Genomic DNA, 23,114 nt, shown 5'->3' on the forward strand with positions numbered 1-23,114 from the left:
CATGGAAGGGTTGGAAATAATAGACAAAAAGCACACAGAGCCCGTGTGGATGTCAGGAGCACAGTGCCGACAGCACAAAGCTAAAGGAGCTACAGCACTTTCCAGTGCACATCATTAAATATGCTCTCACGCTCAGTGATTGCACGCATTTCACAAGCGTTCCTTCAAGCCAAAGAACGTGTGAAAATGATGTATCTGTGTGAGGGAGGTGGGTACAAAGCATAGACCTAAAGTAGAATAGCGAGTGAGGGTTTCTGTCCGTTTCTTATCACTGCTAGCACAAATCAGACAAACTCAGCAGCTTAAAACCATTCCCAAACCAAGATGAGTTCGTTTGCTTGCACAATGCAATGCTAAACACCACCAAGCAAACACCTTGGTCTTTTGTGGAGAGAAAGTGTACTGCAAGGAAGACACACACAGAGCCAGGAGTCGTGCTCACATTGGACTTTGTGGACAGGTGTTGGAGGGAAATTTATTGGAAAAGGAACAAGGGATAGAGAGAGATGAGACTTGGAAATCAATTGGTCCACTGAGAGAGGAGGTCTTGGTTCTTCGTGTGGTTTCATGTCTTCTCATGCCTTACATGGTGGCTGTAGTTACGCACAGTTGACGGAGAGTTGGCCCAGATGCCCATAATTCATCCAGCAGTCAGCAGCACACATAAAGCTTGTTGTCCTCTTTCTCTGCCTGGTCTTGTTGTTCTGTTGTTTTTCAAGCAGAGTGGCTGTCAGCAAGATTTCCTATTATAAGAAATAGGCTCAAAAGTTTGGGTTTCTTTGTTTCTTAATTATGTAGGGTAGGTTTTTTTTTAAGATTTATTTATTTTACTTGAAAGTCAGAGTTACACAGAGAGAGGAGAGGCAGAGAGAGAAAGAAAGAAAGGGAGAGAGGTCTTCCACCTGATGGTTCACTCTTCAGTTGGCCACAACGGCCAGAGCTGCACTGATCTGGAGCCAGGAGCTTCCTCTGGGTCTCCCATGTGGGTGCAGGGGCCCAAGGACTTGGGCCATCTTCTGCTTTCCCAGGCCATAGCAGAGAGCTGGACAGGAAGTAGAGCAGCCAGGTCTCGAACCAGCACCCATATGGGATGCCAGCACTTCAGGCCAGGGTGTTAACCTGTGCCACAGCGCTGGCCCCAGGGTAGGGTTTTAAAACCACATGAATGCATTATTTGGAAGTGAGAAGTCTAAAGTGATTCTGCAGGCCTGTGTTCCTTCTGTAGGGCTTGCAGGAGAATCTGTGTCCTTGCCTGTGTTTATTGGTTAGAAGTCTTTTCCTGCATCTTCATAAGCAGCGATGTGGCATTATCTTTCCTCTTCCACCATGCCCTTGCTCCAATCAGGACCCTTGGGAGTGACTGAGCCCCACCCAGAAAATCTGGAATAATCTCTCCATTCCAAGATCCTTAACTTAATCCTGTCCACGATAGATATTTTGCTGTGTAATCAGCAGGTTCTGGGTATTAGGATGGGGACTTCATGAGAGACTCCTTTTTGGTGTGGTTTGCTTTGCTTTCCCTGTCGTGGGGGGCTTGATTTGGAGCAGAGGGATATGGTCTGAGCATGCTTTTGTTGGGAGGGCGGGTGGTGAGGACAGAAATGATTCACCTGACCTGGGTGGCTGGTGGGTCAGAAAGTTCACACTGAAACTGGGAAAGATTCAGATCTGTGTACTAGACATCTGCCCTCTCTCCCAGAGCTGGATCACATGTTAGCACAGACAGGTGCAGTCAGGCAACTGCCTACACCTCGTTGTTCCTCCAGAATCTTCTGGCTCCCCAGACACTTGAGGCACAGACTCCTCCCTTCAGGGGAGGGGCCAAGTCAGTACACTGTGAAAAAGTACACTTGGTCATGGTAACCAAAACATGAACACCTATTCATCTCGAGAGCTTGAGTTTTCCTTCAGCACAAATTCACTTCCACGCCTCCCTTCTCTGCTGGGGCAGAGTGGCCCCGTTGATGTTGGGGTGCCCGTGGGACTCACATAGGCTAATGTGATGTTGGCAGACAGGGCATGGAGGAGACCCGAAGAGTCCTTGAACAGGTTGGCTTCACTCTGTTGCATCCATCAGAGAAGATGTCCTGAGTAGCAGGCTTGCAGCTGCATCAGAACCAGTCCCGGGACAGACACAAACACAGCTCACAACCTGCAGCCTCACCTGGCTGGGCCCAGCCACGATCGCAGAAGCAGATGTGTGAGCTTCAGAATGGGTGTCTGCTGTTGCAGCTCAGTGGCCTTGGCTCTCACGGTTTATGAATAAGTTCTGATGGGTAGAAGAGTGAAAGTATTGGGCATCTGAGGACTATTTACTGATGGAGGTTATGATGAAACGTGTGGAAGGGCATTGATATTAACGATGCTTAATGGAAATCCCGGATTTTGCAGAGAGCAACCTTGAAAGGCAAAGTCCCAGGTGAAGGTGACAGTGTTTAGGACTCTGGGATAAAGGGCAGTCACTTGGTGGCTTATCTAAACCTGCGTTGCAACTGTGTCACGCCACGGCATGCCCAGTGGTGGCCCCCTCTGGGAGAGGTCAGCCAGGAAATGGGACTTGAACATTTTAGGGGTCGGGGTGCTGAGAGGTGTCAGCAAGGCCAGAAGCTACTTTGCCAACGAGCGTGGGAGGCGGTGAGAAGCCAAGTGTGTCTTCTAGCATGGTCCTACCGTGCGCCCCGTTCTGCTGAGTTTCTGTTCTTGGTGTTTGCCTGGACTGACTGGCATACGCAACTTTGTTTTGCCACATTGCCTTTCTAGGGAAGTCCCAAATGAGACCGGGCAGAAAATCAGGCCCCTTTAAACTGACAATGGTTTTTGTTTGAAAGTGTTCCTTCAATTTAATGACACTGTTGTACATTTCAAAGAAGAAAGCTTTGGACACGGTAGAAAAGCTGGGTAGGCGTTTCTGGGGTTGCTGACACAGCAGGGCCGGTCAAGGACCAGCAGTCCTGAGCAGGGTGGATGGATGAATGTGATTCCTTGGGCTGTGGGGCAGGTCCTGGGGCGGGGAGCGCTCTCTGCAGTGAGCAACCCCAGCTTTGAAAAGCCCCAGATCTGAATATCAAAAGCTGAACTCACCCAGGGAAAGAAGAGATAGGGGGAGATAGCAGTTCTGGGAGAGGAGCCATCAGAGTCCTATTAGATGATATTACTTTTGTTTGTTTTCCATATTCTGGAAACAGTTTGACTGACTCCAGGCTTCTCAAGCAGTGATGGCAAATTAGTTACACTAGAAATTGTGCATTCATCCTGGGCCCATTTTGCTCACAGCCAGGGGAAGGAAAGTGTTCATTTAATCCCTCACCTGTGCTCATGCTAGGTGGCTTTTGACCACAGGAACTGTTTCAGGTTTTATTCTTTTTTTAATGGGCAAGGTGGCTTGCCGTGAATTAAGGGTGAATTGAAGTGAGTCCCAGAAGATGTTATGGGCTTCTCTTCTGCTTTTTCTCCCCAAATCTCTTTTTCTTTCTCTGGAAACTGAAACCATGTAATTTAGAAATTGCTTCTCTCTTTCCCACCCGATTTCCTCTGGCACAAAAGTAATTTTTAAACATTCTAAAGCTTTTATTTTCAGCCTGCAATCTTGTGCCTGTGTCCATTTAGTTCTCCCAGCTTTGAGTGGATGTGGCAGAGGACATGGCTGACTGCTCTACTTTCTGGTCCTGCCACAGCCCAGGTAGAGCGGGGAGGGAAGACCAGGATCTGAGACAGACATGGGCGGCCGAATGTAGCAACCGGGACATCTGATCTGCGAGTAGCCAGGCCATGTGGGAAACTGGGACAGGAATGTGGGGGCATGATATGTTCCAGAGGTACAGGCAATGGGAGGTGTAGGTGGCATTTATTTTAATAGAGAGAATTGCCTGTCCAGCAATACCATGGTCCCCAAATTGAGTGCTGAGGCAGTTTAAAACACCACTACAAACTGGCAAGGGCACCAGGAGATGTAGCAGAGCATCGTGAAAAACGTAACATCACCGGTCAGACGCGATGCCGGTCGCTGTGCTAACAGGAAGTTTCCCACAGTCTTCACGTTAGACTGGGCTGCTTGCCTTTCTGACACTTCATGTCTTTGCAAAGCTGGCCTTTTGCAGTTGCTGTGATGAAATGCAAGTATTGCATGAAAATGGCTGCCAGTGTCTCATCTGAATTCATAGTCGGAGAAGCTGTATGACGCTCAGTGGATACATGCATGCCATTAGTATGTGTGGTTTAGAATGCAGTAAAAGTATTTTTTCTGGGGCTGAGGTTGCAGTGTAGCAGGTCAAGCTGCTGCCTACAGTGCTGGAATTCCAGGTCAGAGTGCCAGTTTGAGTCCTAGATACTCTGCTTCCGATCCAGCTCCCTGCTAATGCGCCTGGAAAAAGCAGCAAAGGATGACCAAAGTGTTTGGGCCCCTGCAACCCATGTGGGTGACCCCAGTGAAATTTCAGGGTCCTGGCTTTGGTTTATTTGGAAGGGGGGTGAAGAGCAGGTGGAAAACTTTTTGTCTCTCCCTCTTTCTGTAACTCTGTCAAATGAATAAATAAATCTTTTAGAAATACAATTTTTTTTTCTTTTGATCTATGTGTGGTGTTCTCCCAAGCCACTCGTAAATAGTTAAGAAACAAGTGCTTATTAAGTTGTTTGACTCAACTAATGAACGAAATGGTTGGATGTTTCTTTGGCTTAGCAGCAGTGAAAAAAACACCAAGGATTCCACGAACTGAGGAAGTTTGGAAACCCTGACTACCTGTATGCAAAGAGTTGTCTAGGAAGCAGAAACCTGCAAACATGAAAACATGAAGGCGTTAGGCCAGTGCAGCACCTGCAGGAAGCAGCTACCGCTGGAGCTGCTGGAACTAAGAAAAGGGGCTAAAATCGTGAGAACTAAAAGATCAGGACAAGGAAAGCCTTGAGGCTGGTGCTACAGTGAGACAAGCTCTTTCCATGCTGGAGCAACTGTAAGCTGGTTACCGCTGCTGTGGCAGGGGAAGTCCCCTGATGAAGAAGTGATGCTGGAGTTTGCCCACAGGGACGGGACCCAATCTCTTCCTCCTCCTCCACCCTTGCAGTTCCCTCCTCTGCTCCCTGTGGGCATGGAGTCAGGTGGTAGGGCGGAGATACGGTTTGTGCAGTCCCAGTCCCAAAGCAGGGGATGCAAGAATGAGCTTGGAGCCAAGAAACAATGGCTTTAGCACCAGCCCAGGGGCACCAGCCTGCATCCATCATGCTCACTCTGATCCCAAGGGCCGTGGCCCCCTCAAGAGGCCACCTCCTGAATCTGGGATGTATCCAGCTCCCAGTTCCCCATATACACCCGAAGCTGACTAATTGCAGGTCCTGTAGGCTAGGGATGTGTGATCAGCCCTGATTGGGTCCTCCCTTATTCCCAGCCAAGTTCACCCATCCTTTCAGTGTGGGCAAGGTAAGCTCTTGAGAGGAGACTTTCCCAGAAACCCCAGATGTTCAAACCAAGACCCGAGACACAGATGGAAGCTGGCAGAGACAGGACCAGAGAGAAGCCGGAAGCCTGACTACTTTCCGTCCAGGTGTCGCCTCTTCAGACAGCCCTGCTACCTTACCGTTTTCATCCAGTTGATCCCTTGTCTGTCTCCTTTACGATATGATTTGTATTATTCCAGCATGACGGTGCAGATGCTGTTCCCTTGCAGCCCCAGGCAGTCTGGTCAGCTCACATGGCTGACTGCCAGGGCTGCTCTAGACTGTCTGTCCCACCAAATTTCATTCTCGAAAGGCAGGGACCTTGTCTCTTGCACTTAGCACTGTGTCCCCAACACCTGGCCTGCCACTCCATAGGTGCTCAGTAAGTCCTTCAAGCGAAGCCATTGCGAAAGGTGAGGACTGTTGTATGAATGGAGAGGAGGGGTGAGAAAGTGGAGATGCTGGGGGCAGGACTTAAAACCAAAGAAGTAAAATTGATGCATCAACCTCTCGGAATCCTGCAGTCTCTCCTCCCGGCTTGAGTTTTCTCCATAGCACTCGCTCCCATTGGACATGCTGCGTACTTTCTGGTTTCTGTGTTATTCAGTCTCTCACTCTGCTAGAATATAAATCCAGGGCAGAGAGGATGTGGGAGCACTTCGAAAAGTTTGTAACAAAATGGGATTAAAAGCATGAGTCTATTTTTTATTTATTATATTATTTCCATAGTATATGTAAAATGCAAAAAAAATTTGCACCAAAGGAGCTCATGTTTTTTAAAAAAATATTTTTATATCATTTATTTTGAAATTCAGAGTTACACAGAGAAAGGGGAAAATAGAGAAAGAGAGACAGACAGACATAGATCTTCCATCTGCTAGTTCACCCCCCAGATGGCTGAAACAGCCAGCTCTGGGCCAGGCTGAAGCCAGAAGCTTCATCCAGGTCTCCCAAGTGGTTGGCAGGGGCCCAACGATTTGGGCCATCTTCTGCTTTTCCTGGACCTTTAGCAGGGAGCTGGATCAGAAGCGTAGCACCTGGGAGACGAACCAGCACCCATATGGGATGCTGGCATTATACGCGGCAACTTTACCAGCTGTACCACAATGCTGGCCCTGTGGAACTCATGTGTTTAATTTCATTTTCCACAAACCTTTTTGAAGTACCTGCATATATATCTGGTTTCTACATTTAGTGTAGTGTCAGGCACATGGTGGGAACTCAGAAAATATTTGCTGAAAGGGTGAATCTGTCCAGGGCTTGACTATTGGCAGAGGACTCTCAGGAAAAGCACACGAACAACTAACTCAGTGTCCTAGTTCTTACTCTCAGTTCCTTCTTAGGGGTGGCAGGAGTGGCCAGGTAATGTGTAACAGCATCACAGCCCATGGCTGCTCCTCTGCCCTGTCTGCTCATGCATCAGAATCTCAATGGCCATTCGCTCCCTTGCCTTTATCTCTTGGATTTTATGCTGCCTCCTTTCCCCGAGTCTTAACCTTTTATCTCCTACTATCCCTCTCTCATCCTCACTCCTACATACCCTGTCCCTTCACCTAATTAAACCCTGTACATCCTTAGGCTGCCTTCCTCCAGACAGCATTCTTGGCCTCTAAACTCCACATTACGCCATTGATAATTTATTCTCACGCAAGCAAGCTTACGTCCACTGGGATGTTAGGGGTGTATTTAGGTTAAACTACAACCCAGTGCTGAGAGCCTTCCAGCAAGAACACTCCGCATGCTAGTGTTGCTGTCAAGAAGCGCACAGTTCCCAGACAGGTGTGAGCACCGCTATGCTTCAGATATCACACCTTAATCAACAAACTCCACATTGCTAATTTGCATATAAAATATCAACAATTGGTTGCTGTGGTTGAAGTCAGGGTTCTATTGATAAGCAGAGTAAATATTATAAATGGTGAAATGGAGATACTCAAAATATGTGAATTGGTCAGAATATTATTTTACGACACCCTCTAGACTACAAAATAAAGAAGTTTCCACTGTGGCCTCCAACCTTTAACCTTAGGGGTGTTGTCCAAGCATTGATTCCTATACGGCCCCGTGTCAGTTGTAAGATTAGGGGATTCCTGGTTATTTGAGGTGACTATCGAGGTCCTTGATTTCAGTCTTGAAACAGGAGTAAACAGACTATGGCTCAACGCCTTGGCTGCCTGTCTTTGTACGCGATCTCTTGTGAAACACTACTACAACCACTTGCGTGTGTATCCGCTGCATCTGCTTTTGTACTGTAGCAGCAGAGATGAATGGATGTGCCAGAGATGGTCTGACCTGAAAAGCCTAAGATACTTACAATCTGATATTTTACAAAAGACAAAAAATGAGCCTTAGAATATTCTCCTAACAGTCACAGATGAGCCTTTTCATGCCCAGTCGTCACCAGGTCACCAAAAGGACACCTTGCTGGGAACTCATTGAGGTTTACAGAGTGATCAACCTGTTTTGTACTCACGGACCACTGAGAGTTTGTGCAGTGAATGCTCATTCATGCAGTAGAATTTGGCCTGAGACTGTCTTAAAAAAGATTTATTTTATTTATTTGAAAGACAGAATTACAAAGAGAGGTAGAGAGAGAGGTCTTCCATCTGCTGGTTCACTCCCCAAATGGCTGCAATGGCCGGAGCTGTGCTGATCCTAAGCCAGGAGCCTGGAGCTTCTTCTGTGTCTGCCACACAGGTGCAGGGGCCCAAGGACTTGGGCCATCTTCCACTGCTTTCCCAGGCACGTTAGCAGGGAGCTGGATCAGACGTGGAGCAGCCAGGACACACACTGGCGTGTGTATGGGATCCCGGTGCGGCAGGCTGGGGCTTTAACCCGCTGCGCCACAGTGCTGGCTCGAGACTGAATTTTATTCTATCCTAATAATACAGTTATGGGGAAATCATTAACCTTCACTCACCTCAAATTTCTTTCATGGCTTTGGTGTCTGTAAAGAAGATGTCAGGGTTGTGCGTGAGCCATAATCAAATAGGCTCACGGGAGTTCCTGACTGGAGACTCTCTCTGCCCTGTGCTGCCCAGCAGCCCTGCCCAGCCCGGTCCATCTCCTGCAGAAGTCTCATCAGGCTTCCGGGCTCTGAGCCTCATGATTACGGTGTCTGCAGCCCCTTGTTTGAGTCTCAGGAGGACAAGAAAGTGTCTGTCTTTCAGCTCTGTCTCTAATGCTTGGCCCATCTCAGAGATTCAAGATATGTCGCTGAAAAGGAAGGAGTAGTTACAGCAATGTCTGAAGGGGTGTTTATGGAAGCCTGGTGACCCGATGCCATTGTTCATTAAAAGCGTGAGCCCAGCAGTCACCTGTATTAGGAAGCAGGTGCAGGTCGGAATTCACAGTGAGCCCCATGACTCCCATCTGTTCTGATGGTTGTCCCACCGCACTTCTTCTGGCTTTGCAGGAATGCGGCTGGGCCGAGTACCACCTGGGAGTTTGGAAGACACTATCCTCTTAACTCACTTTGTAGCTCTGGGAGACAGGAGTATCCTCCGTTTTTCACACATGAGAAAAATGAGATCTAGACCCAGATAGTTAAGTGGCTTGCTTTAGCTGCAAGTGGTGACACAGCCATGTTGTTCTCACTGTGTCCTGACGCCTCCATGTTCAATAGGAGCTTTTTAGTTAATGAGTGAGCCAGTGAGCCAGTTAACTTCTCTATGGGCTCCTCCTGCGGGAGGGTGGCAACTGTGCTGTGCTCTCTGAAGTTAGCATGTTACGAGGTAACGTGCCCCACCTTCAGGTGATTCTAATTGTCTGGACAGGAAGGGTCCTGTGTTTCTGGATTGCAAGATGGCCTGGATCCCCCAAAGGAAGCTTCAGATTGCTAACCTTGCCTACATTTTTTTAAAGATTGATTTATTTATTTGAAAGTCAGAGTTACACAGAGAGAGGAGAGGCAGAGAGAGAAAGAAAGGTCTCCCATTCGATGGTTCACTCCCCAATTGGCCGCAACAGCCAGAGCTGCACTGATCTGAAGCCAGGAGCTTCCTCCAGGTCTCCCACGTGGGTGCAGGTGCCCAAGGACCTGGGCCATCTTGTATGCTTTCCCAGGCCATAGCAGAGAGCTGGATCAGAAGTGGAGCAGCTGGGTCTTGAACTGACACCCATATGGGATGCTGGCACTGCGGGCCAGGACGTTAACACACTGTGCCACAGTGCTGGCTGCAAACCTTGCCTATGTTTATTAGATGACCATGGTAATATTCAACACAAATTCCTATCCACCAAATATCTGAGATAAATTAGAGGACATAACAGAAAGTAAGCAAGAGAGTGGGTTTACGGAAAGCTGGAAAGAAGATGGATTTTAATTTTGTTCCTTTTACCTTTTTCTCCCCTTCGTGTATCATTTCTTTGCAGAAATTGCAAATTAATGGTCACATCGAACTATCTGTCAACGTATTACTGCTCTTGCAGTATCAAATTATGTTGGCAATAATGTTTCCAGCTGCCTCGGACTCCATTGCAATTTAATTTGAAAGGAACTCAAATTGCATCTCAAAATGGATAAAAAATTAATTTTACATACAAGCTATCCACCTCCACATTTGCAGTCCCATGCCCCAAATTATCTCAATTTAGGTTCAGCTTTGAACAGTACATGTGTTCTAGCCAACTCCACATGCAAAGATGAATACATAGCAAATTCATGAATTGGAAATCTGCTTTGCTGCTTCCTTTTTAATAAGGTGCTCTGCTTTGATTAAGGTCATTAGGCGATTCGACAGCTATCGCTACTGACAGCAGGGATGGAGACCAGAAGTTGAGTCCGAAAAGAACAAAACAAGGAGCCAATTTGTATGTAGCCATGGGATTGCCCTTAACAATTGGAGTGTAAAGAGAATTCCAGCTCACTCCTATTACTTAATATTTTTGCCTCTGTGATAGGAACTCAATTCTGGTTTGTTCTTCAGTCATCATCTATGCTTATTTGTTTGTTTGGCAGCTGTATGTTCCGGTGATAAAAATGAAGAGACCTAGAGGCTCATTGGTTAGCAGGGAAGGTGAACAGGAACCAAACATGAAGAGTTACCCTGCAATTTGATAAGAGCTTTGTCAGAAGTATGTAGCATATTAAAGAACACGGGTAAAGGAGGCATCCATTGTGTGCAGAGGAGACCCGTGGAAAAAGTTATAAGCAAAGGTGGCATTGGAACTGGGCCTTGAATATATTCAACTAGGATTTGTTGGTGGCACTCCAAATAGGGAAACAGCCTGGCAAATACAAGGAGGGTTCGGATGCTACACTTTGCTTTAGGAATACAGGGTTCGATTTGTGGAGTGAGCATGAAGATGAGGTGAGAGAATTAGGCCCACATTGTAGTACTTCGGGATGGACCTGGTGCTTCAGAGAGTGCTGACGTGGGAAGGGAGGAACGAGCAGAGGAATGAAGCAGGTTCCAAAAACATGAGAGCCTCAGTCATGCACCCGTGTGCATACACACAGGCACACACATCTTCATAACAGGACACATGGAGACCTGTTGCCCCTTTCCCTCTCCTTTGACCCAGCTTCATCCCTCCACCAAGAAGGGTCAATGCACATGCGTGTGGAGACCTCGGTCCTCATGTACAAGTTCTGTCCTCTCTCCAGACTCCTCTTGGGCCCCATGGTGCTCCCAGGAAGGCAGACCAAGGGAAAACCATATAGGCTTTGCATGTGAGCTTGGCACTGCTGGGGCAGGTAATTATGGGATGTCTGGTACCTGGAGACTGGTCCATCCAGGAGAACAGAGGCCAGGTGGACACAACCTGTGGGTGCTGACCTCTTGCCATGGAAAGATGGCGGTCTGATGAAGGCCAGGACCCATTCTCAGGACATGGAGTCGGGATGCCCAGAGGCTGAGCCACTTTGATTTTCCATCAGAGCATGATTTTCCACCTCCCTGGAAAAGCTGCACTCTCCTTGCACTGTTTGCTATCTTCTTGGCCTGCAGGCTGTTACTCAAGGAGGTCATATGGACAGGGCCTTATCTGGAGGCAGAAACCACAGGCTGGAGGCTTGGCCGTATTTACACGGGGGATGTAAATTCAACAAACCAATCTCTACTGCACACACAAGGCTTTCTCAGCAATTTCCAACTAGTTTGCGCCAACCCAAATGTAAACCTGAGACTCTCCCTGCTGCAGGCAATTACTGGACCAGAAGCTGAGTTGGGCGGCCAAGGTTTAGGGGGGGTCAGATTGAAAGCATAAATGTTTCCATCATGCATTCTGAAAATGTGTTTCCACTGTAAAGGATTTGGGGACGTTCTGTTACTGGCATGCCAAAATACATAAATAAATAAATAAATGAAGTGTTCGCCTTCCAGCCTGTGCTGATTGCTGGACAGGACTGAGAACAGGGACCGGGAAGTCAGGAGGTGTGAGCTCAGCCCCCAAGAACAGGTCTCCCTCTGTTCTCACAGCAGTTACCCCACCCCCACCCCCCGCAACAGGCCTTGTGCTATGCACTAGGGTTTCAGGACAAAGCAAACATTGTCCCTTGCAGCCGGGGAGGGCAGACAGACACGTGGCCAAGCAGGTTCTTGGGTGGCATGGCAGATGCTGGGTGTGACAGAACTGTGTGAAGGCCACAGAGTGTGGGGACTAGGTTGTGTGGCCCTGGGTAAATTCCCTCCCTCCACCGAGCCTTGAGTTCCTATTCCATAGAGTGGTTTTCTAGAGGCAAGTGCTAAGGGTAGCCCCCATCCCAGAGCTGACATCTAATAGCGTTTTTGTTCCCTTTCTGGAATGGGAGTTCTTGGGTTTACAAAGCCCTTCCACTTACCTGCATCTGCCCTGTAGGTCCACCAGAGCCCTCCTTCCCTTATGTGTAGGAACTGAACTGCATACTTTCCGAGTCCCCTTGGCCTCTGCCCCTGTGTCCCTGCGGTACCTTAGTTTGCCCAAGCTATGCATATCCCAGTCTATCCTGTAATGCACAGGAGACTGAGTCATGGGAAATAGCTGTGAGGCATGTAAGGCCCTGGTGGGTCTAGGAGTCAGGGAGGGAACGATCCTATTGGGCTACCCCTAACATCCTGCCATTTGTTCACCTCACCCCTCCAACTCCTCAGCCCAGCCCCAGTGTCTTCTTTTTTGTCTGGAGGCTCAACTCAAACCCATTGCTTGACAGTACAGCTTCTCCTCCAGACAGGCTTCCTAAGGCATTTCTCCAGGGAAGGCTGTCCTAAGAGGAACACCCACGGTTAGGGAAAGGCCCTTTTCTCTCTCTCCAGTTCATTTTGTTCTCATTGACAGCCCTCCGAGATCCGGGTGATGACTTCCACTTTATAGAATAGGAGGTGCAGGATCAGGGATGCAGTGCCTTTGCCCAAGGTTGCACAGCTGGTGAGTGCTGGAGTCCGGCTTCAAGCCAGGCTCTGGCCGATGCTCCGTACCCTGTGACCTGCCTGGATAGTCAGTCGTGCATGCTTGGAAGGCAGCAAATGGCTTTTCCTGTGCCCCGTCTTCCTTGCTCTGTGAGGGAGCCTCTTTGTCACATGGCAAGCTCACAGTTCCCGTGGTCCTCTTTATAATGGTGGCCTCCCAGGCTTTTTCCTTTAAGAGGATACAAAGGGGGCTGGCGTTGTGGCACAGTAGGCTAGGCTTCTGCTTGCAGTGCTGGCATCCCGTATAGGTGCCGGTTCGAGTCCCAGTTGCTCCTCTTCCGACTCAGCTCTCTGCTATGACCTGGGAAAGCAGTAGAAGATGGCCCAAGTGCTTGAAACCCTGCACCCACGTGGGAGACCCAGAGAGGCTCCTGACTCCTGGCTTTGGATTGTCGCAGCTCCGGCCATTGCAGGCATTTGGGGAGTGAACCAGCAGATGGAAGACCTTTCTGTGTCTCTCCCTCTCTTTCTCTCTGCAATTCTGCCTCTCAAATAAATAAAATATTTTAAAAAATAGGAGAGAAAGGTGTCGATTTGGGGCTACCAGGTTAAACTACCACCTGTGACACCTGCATCCCATATCCGTGCTGGTTGGAATCCCAGCTGCTCCACTTCAGATCCAGCTCCCTGTTAATGTACCTGGGACAGCAGCAGAAGATGACCCAAGTCCTTGGGCCCCTGCCATCCGCATGGCAGACTCAGATCAATTTCCAGACTCCTGGCTTCAGCCTGGCCCAGCCCTGCCTGTTTCAGCCATTTTGGGGGTGAATCAACAGATGGACGATCTCTCCCCTTCTCTCTGTAACTCTGCCTTTCAAATAAAAATATATTTATTTGCACAGGTGAGCTATAGGATGAATAGAGCCCAGAGATGGGAAGACAGACTGGTGATCAGCCCGGCACTAACTGTATTTAAGTCTCTACATTGGCCCCTCTGGCTGGTCCCAGGCTCCTGGGGGTTAAGAAATTTCTGCCTTACAGTCTTTGGCCTTCTCAGTCCATCCTTCTGAGTTGTCCTTGGATGCCTGGGAACTGTGATGTGCCTCCTGTTTGTCTTCTTTTCCTGCTCTCAGTCTCTGGTGGTGTCATGGAGCAGGGGCCGTACAGAGGGCTTGAATGCACACAGACTAAATCTATCAGCTCTACCACTCACTGTACAGGTTTAGGATGGACGACCATTTCATCTCACAGAGATGTGGCTTCTTCTAGGAGGGGGGTAGGGATACCCTCCCCTTAGGCTGTTGTCAGATTTACAAAACAGCATGAACAGCCATCCAACAGATACTCATCCAACAGATGCCCTTACTCTGTTCACCAGGTGTAGGGTCAGACCCAGTTCAGAACCTCGCTCTGTTACTTGCCAGCCTTGCTACTCAGCACAAGCTTCTAGATTTCTCGGAGCCTCAATGTATTCATCTGTAAAGTGGTGGGCTTCCCATTCCTCCCTCCCAGGGTCCTAGGATGATTCAGGAGCAAGAAGCCAGCAGGTGTGGCTGCAGCTGCCTAATGACGATGTGTTCTTTCTGCTCTGCGTGTGCTGTGAAGCCGTCCTGGGGAATCACGGCTGTTGCATTTCCTATGTGATACGGTAGAGTGCAGATGCCTGATAAACGCGCTCTCTGCTTTGGCCTTGAGTGTGTCCTCACTCCCTCACAAGGGAGAGCAAGAGCAAAGTGAGGGCGCTCATCTGACTGGGCTTGGCGCTGGCTTGGAGGGTGCAACCCAAGAGAGGGACGCTGAAGAGGTGCCGAGGGCGTGGGCGGCCTCCTGCCAGGCACATTCTCGTGTCTGGACAAGTGGACAGGCCCCCACTGGGCGAGGCTGGCGGGGTGCTCGGGAGCTCCCAGGGAGCAGCTCTGCCACCCCTGCGCTTGCAGCCAGAGCCGCTGTGAGGTTTAACCCATCGGAGACCCCAGCTACTGCAGCTGTGAGATTTAACCCATCGGAGACCCCAGCTACTGCAGCGACCGTACTTCTACCTTCCATCTGCATGGGGTTAGCGCCACAGGCCCTCAGCAACAGCTTGTTCGATGTCACAGTCTCAAAGTCACCCATTTGCTTTTGGGACACCAACTGTCCTTTGCACAAAGGACCCTTGTGCATGAATGATTGGGCTGTGAGAGTGGCAGTGACCTCCTCAGTTGAGCTGAGGCCGGGAATGCTGTTCTCCCCAGCAGCTGCCAGCCAACAGCTGTGTGCAAAGCTCCGGCTGGCTCCCTGGGCTCCCTGACCTTTCTGTGAATGAATGCTCCTTCGTAAGGCTCTGACACTAGTGACAGGACGTCTTCTGTCTTCCGCATGGGGACAGATCCGGGCACTCGGCAGGTAGAAGAGCTCCCAGCCCTACTCCTTACTGCAAGTGCAGCTGCACCCCTCGATGCTCTAGGGAACCAAAAAGATGACAGAATCCTATCCCTCGTTTCACGCGTGGCTGCTACCAGCACTGCCACTTTTCAGATACCCAGGTACTGTTGTTACTACTTTTTATTACTATGCCACTTTTAAGATACTCAGGTACTGTTGTTACTACTTTTATTACTATGCCACTATTAAGATACTCAGGTACTATTACTACTTTTATTACTATTCCTATTGCTGAAATCGCCAAAATCACACACGCAGAAATCCAAGCTGCCATATATTCAGTCCTTCTTATGTTCCAAATGCAATTATAACTGCTTTGCAAACATTTCACTTCTCATTACAAACATTACACTTCACATTTCTCCTTCCGGTCCTTGATATTAGCTTCCGTTACCATTTTACAAATTAAATAAAAAAAAAGAGACCCAAAGAGTTGGCACAACTTGACAAAGTCCTATAAGCACTATGGGGGAAATACTGAGTTAATCTCAAGCCTGTGTTTAACTTAAGAGAATGTGGCACACAGACTTGCAGGGGATACTATCACACAAGAAGTTGCGTTTTTACCATAACAAATGCCTAATCTTAACATGGAATGAGCTTCCCATGTGAGAATTTAAAAAAAAAAAAAGAAAAACTTGTTTTCCATTATCTGTTTAATGTAAAACATCTATTTAATTTGTATGAACAAAGCATCAGTAATAAAATAAGATTATCCAGTGTTCTATGTGGGAGCCTGGGAGGGGTGGAGGAGAGGACAGTCCTGGGAAGAGAAGGCCTGGTGAGATATGTTTATAGAATGATGTTCCTGCAGGGACCAGTTTTGGAGAAAGCAGACAGGAGGGAAAGGAGAGTGAAGGGCTGGGACACAGGCTGTGACATGGTAAGTTGTGTTATCATGGAAAAGACCGAGATCCCAGGGCAGAGACACTGGGTCATGGCGGCCTGTGGCTACACTGGGTGCTGTGCAGCAAGGGTGTGACTCGGTTTCCCTCTTGTACATCCAGATGCTGTTAATGGAAGAAGTGAGGCCAGCTCCACAGGGAGGGGCTGTGGCAGATCTGAAGTCAGCAGCTGTCTACACACAGTCGCCAGTCACTTAACAATGGGGCATGTGCTGAGAAATGAGGCACTAGGTGATTTTGTAGTGGTGTGTGTGACATGGAGTGTATTTACACAGACCTCGCTGGGATAGGCTGTGTATCATGTACACTCCTATGGGCAATCTATCATTGACCAAAATGCCATTATGTATCACATGGCTATATATCCTGGAAGTGTGTTGTTGGTCATACTCAAGATGGGTTTAAGTGGCACCCTTTAAGAATGGCAGGTGTTTGGCCAAGAAGTTAAACGACCAGTTGCAACACCTGCCTCCCAGAGAGGGAGAACCTTGGTTTTAATGCTGGCTCTGATCCCAATTCCAGCTTCCTGTTGATGTGTGCCTTGCCATCTGTGTGGGAGACCTGGATTGTATTTCTGGCTTCTGGCTTCAGCCTGGCCCAGCTTCATCTGTTGCAGACATGTGGGGAGTAAACCAATGGAAGGGACCTCTCTGTTTCATACTGATAGATGGATAAATAAACAGAATTTAATAGTTTTGCATTTACTTTTATGGTTAACGTTTATTTATAGCAAATGATGTATGGCAAGTTTCCCCTTGGTATATTTATGTTTTCTTGTAGATGCTCAAATATAATAAGAAAAAGATTGATTTCTAGAAAAATGTAAATTGTGCTGCACATGGCAAAAATCATGAAGGCAGTGGCTGAGTGATTGAAGTCAGCCTGGAAGAGCCGCTCTCTCCTCTACTGTGGAACACCCAGTCCACGTTCTTGGCAGTCTCCTCTGAGCTCCGTGTCTTGCTTGTGTGTCTTGCAGACCCAGTGCATGGGCCGCAGAATGTGGAGATTGTGGACATCCGAGCCCGGCAGCTGACCCTGCAGTGGGAGCCCTTTGGCTATGCAGTGACCCGTTGCCATAGCTACAACCTCACGGTGCAGTACCAGTACGTGTTCAACCAGCAGCAGTATGAGGCCGAGGAGGTCATCCAGACCTCTTCCCACTACACCCTGCGGGGCCTGCGCCCCTTCATGACCATCCGTCTGCGGCTCCTGCTGTCCAACCCTGAGGGCCGGATGGAGAGCGAGGAACTGGTGGTGCAGACCGAGGAGGACGGTGAGTGGGGAGAGGCGATCTAGCTGGGGGATGGGGAATGTTGGGCTTGTTCATTGGGTTCTGCCAATCGATTGGGAGATTTTTTGTTTTTCCTCATTTTTAATCTCCTCCTTTTTTGTATCTGCCTCTTTCCCAAGACTTTCAGTGAAGGACCCACTGGGCTGTGCAGTGTACAACTGCAGGGGATGCTGTCCCCGTACATAGCAGGAGCTCTGTCACAGACGTGCACTCCTGAGCACCCTTCTTTACCTCATTCCCCCTTCTCGTTATATTCCACATCCCCTATCCAAGGTTTAATACACAGATGCCTCCCCCAGGAGGAAGCGTACATCATAGTGCTTCAACATGTTGATCTTGGGATTCTGTAAGAATTCTAAAAAGCTTAGCACATACATTGAATGCACCTACAACTGGCTGTTCACCTGCACATCCAGCAAACATCTTAAAACTCAAAGTCTTCAAAAGCAAATATCCTCTTGCATTCTAACATTTCTCCTTGAGTGCCTACATAATTGACTTTTCACTCCTATAGTTAAATTTCTAAGACAAGCTTTTATGAAGGAAGAAGGCTTATTTTGGATCAGTTTTGGAGGTTCACAGTCCAAGACCAGGCAGTCTCCACTGGTTTAGCCCTTTGGTGAGACCAGACGATGGGTCACGTGGTGAGCCAGGAAGCAGAGAGCAGCTCGACCCAACCTGCCTTTTGTAACCAACCCTCTTGGGAGAAAGACCCTTGAAGGGTGTGGGGAGCAACTCGGACTAGACTGTTACTGGAATTAAGACTTATTCTATGCATCTGCTCTCCCACAATATGGTGCTGAGAAGGGAGTAACAACCTCTACGCAACTGCCTCTCACCAACTTGAGTGATGACCTGCAGGAGCTGATCCTGCTCCTGATTGGAGGAGAGCAGCATACTCGGCGTGTGGGTAGCAGAGTTGGGATTGGTGGAAGAGGACTATAAAGGAGGAGAGAGACAACATGCACCAGGAACATCTAAGGGGAACATCTGAGAACACCTGTGCAGCCCCCGAGAGAGCCGGCCGGCAGTGTGCCGCTCCCCCGCAGAAGTGGGGAATGTGGCAGGGGGAACCGCCCTTCCACGGAGGTGGAAGGGTTGGTAGCCAACCCGGGAAGAACCAGCAGCAAACCCGGGGAGAGCCGAGCAGACAAAAGAACAGCGCAGGGTCCTGTGTCATTCCTCCACGAAGAGGGGGAGCGACATAATGGTGCCGTGACTCGGATAGGAAACCTAGGAGGGAAGAAACGGGAAGAAGTGGGAAAATACTGGAGAGAGAGACTAGCAAAGAGCCTAGGGAAAAGCTGGACGGAAAAGGTGCCAGAAGAAGCTATCGAAAGCCTAGGCATAGACTCGGATATGGACTACGGGGGGAAGCTGGGAGAAATCTCTAAGGTTGAAAGCGAAAGTGAAACCTAGAAGAAACTTAGACTTGGATACGGACTGTGGGGAGAAGCCAGGAGAAATGAGAGGGGAATATTGTTGGAAGAAAAGTTAGGAAACATACCGGGTAGAGAAAAATGTTAGGGAAATTGAAGCCGCAGGGGCAGGCTGAGGCGGAGACGTAAGCCAGGTTGGAATTCTTCAAGTCAGCCTGGGGAGCAAAAGGCGAAAATCTAAAACCAGAGGCAGAGATGCGTAAGCCAGGTTGGAATCCGTCAGATTAGCCCGGGGAGCAAAAGACGGGAAGCCAAACCAAAAGGCGGAGACGTGAGCCAGGTTGAATTCGCCAGGTTAGCCCGGGGAACTTAGATTGAATACCAGTGGTGGAAACGTGAGCTAGGCTGTGTGATTCGCGGAAGCCGCTGCATGCAGAGAGAGCGCGCAGGGCACGAACAGGGAGAGCGCGGGGGGCACGAACGGAGACAGAAGGGCATAACCCCAATGACGCCAAAACCTTCTGCTGGGCCCATCATCCCACATGCCATAATTGGATTAGATGTCTTCCTTTCTTAGTACTATTAACCTGTGACTTTGGGCCTTGAAGTCCTGCATGAGTTTGGAGTCCAAATCCTATTCAGACTAGAGCAGTTTCTCATCTTTAAGCACTGCATCCGGTAGTTCAAGACAGAGACCTGAAAGTCGCCCTAAGAGCCAGCCTCTACCCCCACTGCCTCCCTTCACCTCCGTACCCTGCAGGCCCTTATGCATCTGCTTCTTCAGTTTGCCCGCCAACACACCTCCCTTTGGAGGCTCTAAGAATATGGAGCACTTTACACTCTTGGAACACAGAACTTTCCTTGCCTCTCCTCTCACCCTTGCCGCTTCTCCTACTTAGAGTGGACTCTCCCTCCACGTTTGCAGGACACGCTCTGTTCATCCTTCAATTCCTCGCTCCAATGTTGCTTCCTCCAGGAGGCTTTCCTTGACTGCTTCAAACTGACTCAAATGTTCCTTCCCAGGCGTTTGTATATTAATGGGACAGAATCTGCCAGTTCTGGGACTCACCCGAGAAACACTTGCTCATGACTGCATTTCGGCTTTCTCTCCAGCCAGGCTACTGCTGGCTTTGCGGAGTATCTCCAGTTAATTCCCTAGAAGCAGAATCTGAGTTGAAAATCTGTGTCAAGTGATTGATTAAGGAAGTGAATCGATGGAGATTGATAAGGGGGAAGCCAAACAGGAAGGGAAGGAAATTGGGGTTCTGTTCTGAGCCCAGTCCTGCAAAGGGAGGCTACTACCGAGTCTGCAGTGTAGCTCTGCAGGGAGGGCACTCAAGGTAGGACAGGGAGCTGTCACCCCATGCTGAGGACCTGAGTGGGTAAGGGGAGATTAGGAGGTAGAGTTTCAGGAACTGTCTCCGCCCATCCAGACCAAGGGTCCAGGAGCAGAAACATGGTGTAATGGGCTCCTGAGGGATTTATTTTTCATTGTCAGCTGCACTGGGTAAATACCGCCATTTGACTCAGACTAGCCTGAGAATCTCAAGACAGAAACTCTACCACGCAGTCCTGTCTGGCACTCTTGTTTCGTGGAAACCGCTTCCAGGGGACCCTGAGTTATGTCCTGTGAGGGAGCCAGAAACTCATCCATGGCTCCAAAGTCCTATAAGGAGATCAGGGAAAGACAGCCTCTTCTCACCCTTCCCCCCAGTTCTCACACCCCACCAGCTCCCATCCTGAAACAGCTCACCCTCCTGACAAGCCCCTCTCAACCCCTTGAAATTCATCCTTGCATCTACCGCCTCTGCAGCGCCTGCACAGTGGGCTCTGGGCCAGCCCTGGAGGTGGCCACAGCAGAGAGGATCCGGCTTCGGTCACCTTACACCCCCCCCCTTACTTACACCCTCCACTTCCTGGCCTTAGAATGAATCACGCTCATCTGTGGATAGAGCCCCCTACCTCCCCCACTTCCAACAACCGCCTATTCCTAGCAGAGTTGAGTGGTCTGCTTCCTGCGAGCCATGCTCAGACACTCCCACAGAGGGGCAGGCATCTCGTCTTGCCTTGGTCCTGCAGCCCAGAGCTGTGGCCCTGGAGTTTGGCTTCTGATAAAGCCCCCTGAGTGTTCTCTAGAACTGGCTCCATTGTTAGAAAAACACCCAGCCCCTTCTCCAGCAGGTAGAACACTGCACTGAGAAGTTGAACTCTGGAACCAGGTATGCCTGGGACACATTATTTAACCTCTTAGTGCCAGGGTTCCGTCCACTCTAAATTGGAGTTAATAAAAGAACCTGCCTGTGGGGAGCAACTCGGACTAGACTGTTACTGGAATTAAGACTTATTCTATGCATCTGCTCTCCCACAATATGGCGCTGAGAAGGGAGTAACAACCTCTACGCAACTGCCTCTCGCCAACTTGAGTGATGACCTGCAGGAGCTGATCCTGCTCCTGATTGGAGGAGAGCAGCATACTCGGCGTGTGGGTAGCAGAGTTGGGATTGGTGGAAGAGGACTATAAAGGAGGAGAGAGACAACATGCACCAGGAACATCTATCTGAAGGAACACCTGAGGAACATCTGAGCAGCCCCCGAGAGAGCCGGCCGGCAGTGTGCCGCTCCCCTGCGGAAGTGGGGAAAGTGGCAGGGGGAACCGCCCTTCCACGGAGGTGGAAGGGACGGCAGCCAACCCGGGAAGAACCAGCAGCAAACCCGGGGAGGGCCGAGCAGACAAAAGAACAGCGCAGGGTCCTGTGTCGTTCCTCCATGAAGAGGGGGAGTGACACCTGCCTTGTAGATTGTTGTGCACATTAAATGGGGGTGGATGAATACACAGTGATTCTAAGTTTTTAACAAATGTAGCATTTGTAGTAACTTACAGAAGAATGTTTCTTGGTAAAGGTGACTGGCACATGCAACTCAGAAGCCACCCAGCTACCCTACAAAACTTCCCCAGGGCTCTGGGCCACTCTTTGAACTGGTTTCAGAAAATATAGCATAGGCGCACTCAGTGCCTGATTGGAGACGCAGAATCAGGGCACAAAGGGTGGCTTCATGCTGTCTTCAAGGTGTCATCCAGGGAGGAGTCACTGTTGAAAATCAGTGTGAACGTTCAGACCCAGGAGATGGGTGTGCTATGTGGGATTTTGTCGGGAAGGAAGTCAGGGCATTTCCTGAAGATGCTCTACCCAGGGTGTGCATTGTGGTGCAATGGGTTAAGCTGCCACTTGGGACACCTGCCTTCCATTATCACAGCACCTGGTTGGAATTCCACCTCCACTTCTGTTCTACTTCCTACTAATGGGCACCCTGGAAGGCAGCAGATACTGGCTCAAGACTTGGGTTCTATCACCCACATAGGAAACCTGGATGGAGATCCTAGTTTCTGACTTTTGCCTTTCTCAGCCTTGGCTGTGTGGGCATTTGGGAAATGGACCAGTGGAAGGAACATATTCTCTCTCTCTCCCCTCCTCCCTCCCTCCCTCCCTCTCTCTCCTCCCTCTCCTTCTCTCCCTCTCTCTCTTTTTCAAATAAATGAACTTAAAACATTATCCTCTTCCAACCTTCTTGCTCTTCGAAGATTACCTGTTATGCACCAGCAAACCCACAGTGCCAGCTTTAAGGCAGGCTTTCCTCTGCCTTCATCCTTCTCACCACCAAGAAAATCAAAACAACAACACAAAGCCTTTGTCAAAATAGTGAGAACTACAATGTTGGAAGCTAAATGTACATTGAACATCACTCATAAAACCGCAGGGATGTGTGGACCTTATATTACGGACACCAACACACGAGGCGCCAGTTCCGTAGCTGCCTTGAAGCCTCAGAAACCCCTGGGCTGAAGGAAGTTCTCAGCCAAGTGTCGACCCCTTCACACTCCAGCACTGGGCTCGGTTCTTCCTAGAGAGAGCTGGGGAATGAGGCCTCTCAAGGACAAGCTGACATAGAGCATGGCTCCGGGTGATTAACTGAGCCGCCCCTCGGGGCGCCAGAGAGCAGCCTCTTGGGCTGAGCTCACTGCGTTCACACTGCTTTCATCTGTGCTGCGCAGTTGTCACCTGGAAAACTTGGAGAATTTGTCATGTCAGTGCCCCAGTGCCTCTGAGGGTCTGCTGCTGCCAGAGAGAGGCGCTCATGGCCCCCGGAGCCCAATGACTTCCTCTGGGAAGCAGCTGTAGATAAAGCGTCAAAGAGATTCTTTGTTTTCCCCTGTTCCACAACCCCCAGAGACAAACCACAGCTGACTTACCTAGTGACTTCTCCTCTGCCAGGCCACAGCCAGTGTTGTGCCACGACCTCCATGATGATGGCGTCCTAGTTGGGCTGCCACTGATTGAGCACCTATACTGGGCATCCATTG

General features: G+C 49.4%; 1 protein-coding gene across 12 annotated transcripts in view; it reads left to right on the forward strand.

The window, feature by feature from the left end:
* The window catches only part of PTPRT (protein tyrosine phosphatase receptor type T), a 1,128,555-nt gene that overhangs the window by 686,961 nt on the left and 418,480 nt on the right, over nucleotides 1–23,114 (forward strand). For all 12 annotated transcript variants that reach the window (XM_070051826.1, XM_051846098.2, XM_070051827.1 and 9 more), the window contains exon 8: nucleotides 17,061–17,357. In XM_070051826.1, coding sequence (XP_069907927.1) covers nucleotides 17,061–17,357 — 297 coding nt within the window. The remainder of the gene's footprint in view (nucleotides 1–17,060; nucleotides 17,358–23,114) is intronic.

This window comes from Oryctolagus cuniculus, chromosome 11 (genome assembly GCF_964237555.1).
Source record: "Oryctolagus cuniculus chromosome 11, mOryCun1.1, whole genome shotgun sequence".
NCBI classification, from domain to species: domain Eukaryota; kingdom Metazoa; phylum Chordata; class Mammalia; order Lagomorpha; family Leporidae; genus Oryctolagus; species Oryctolagus cuniculus.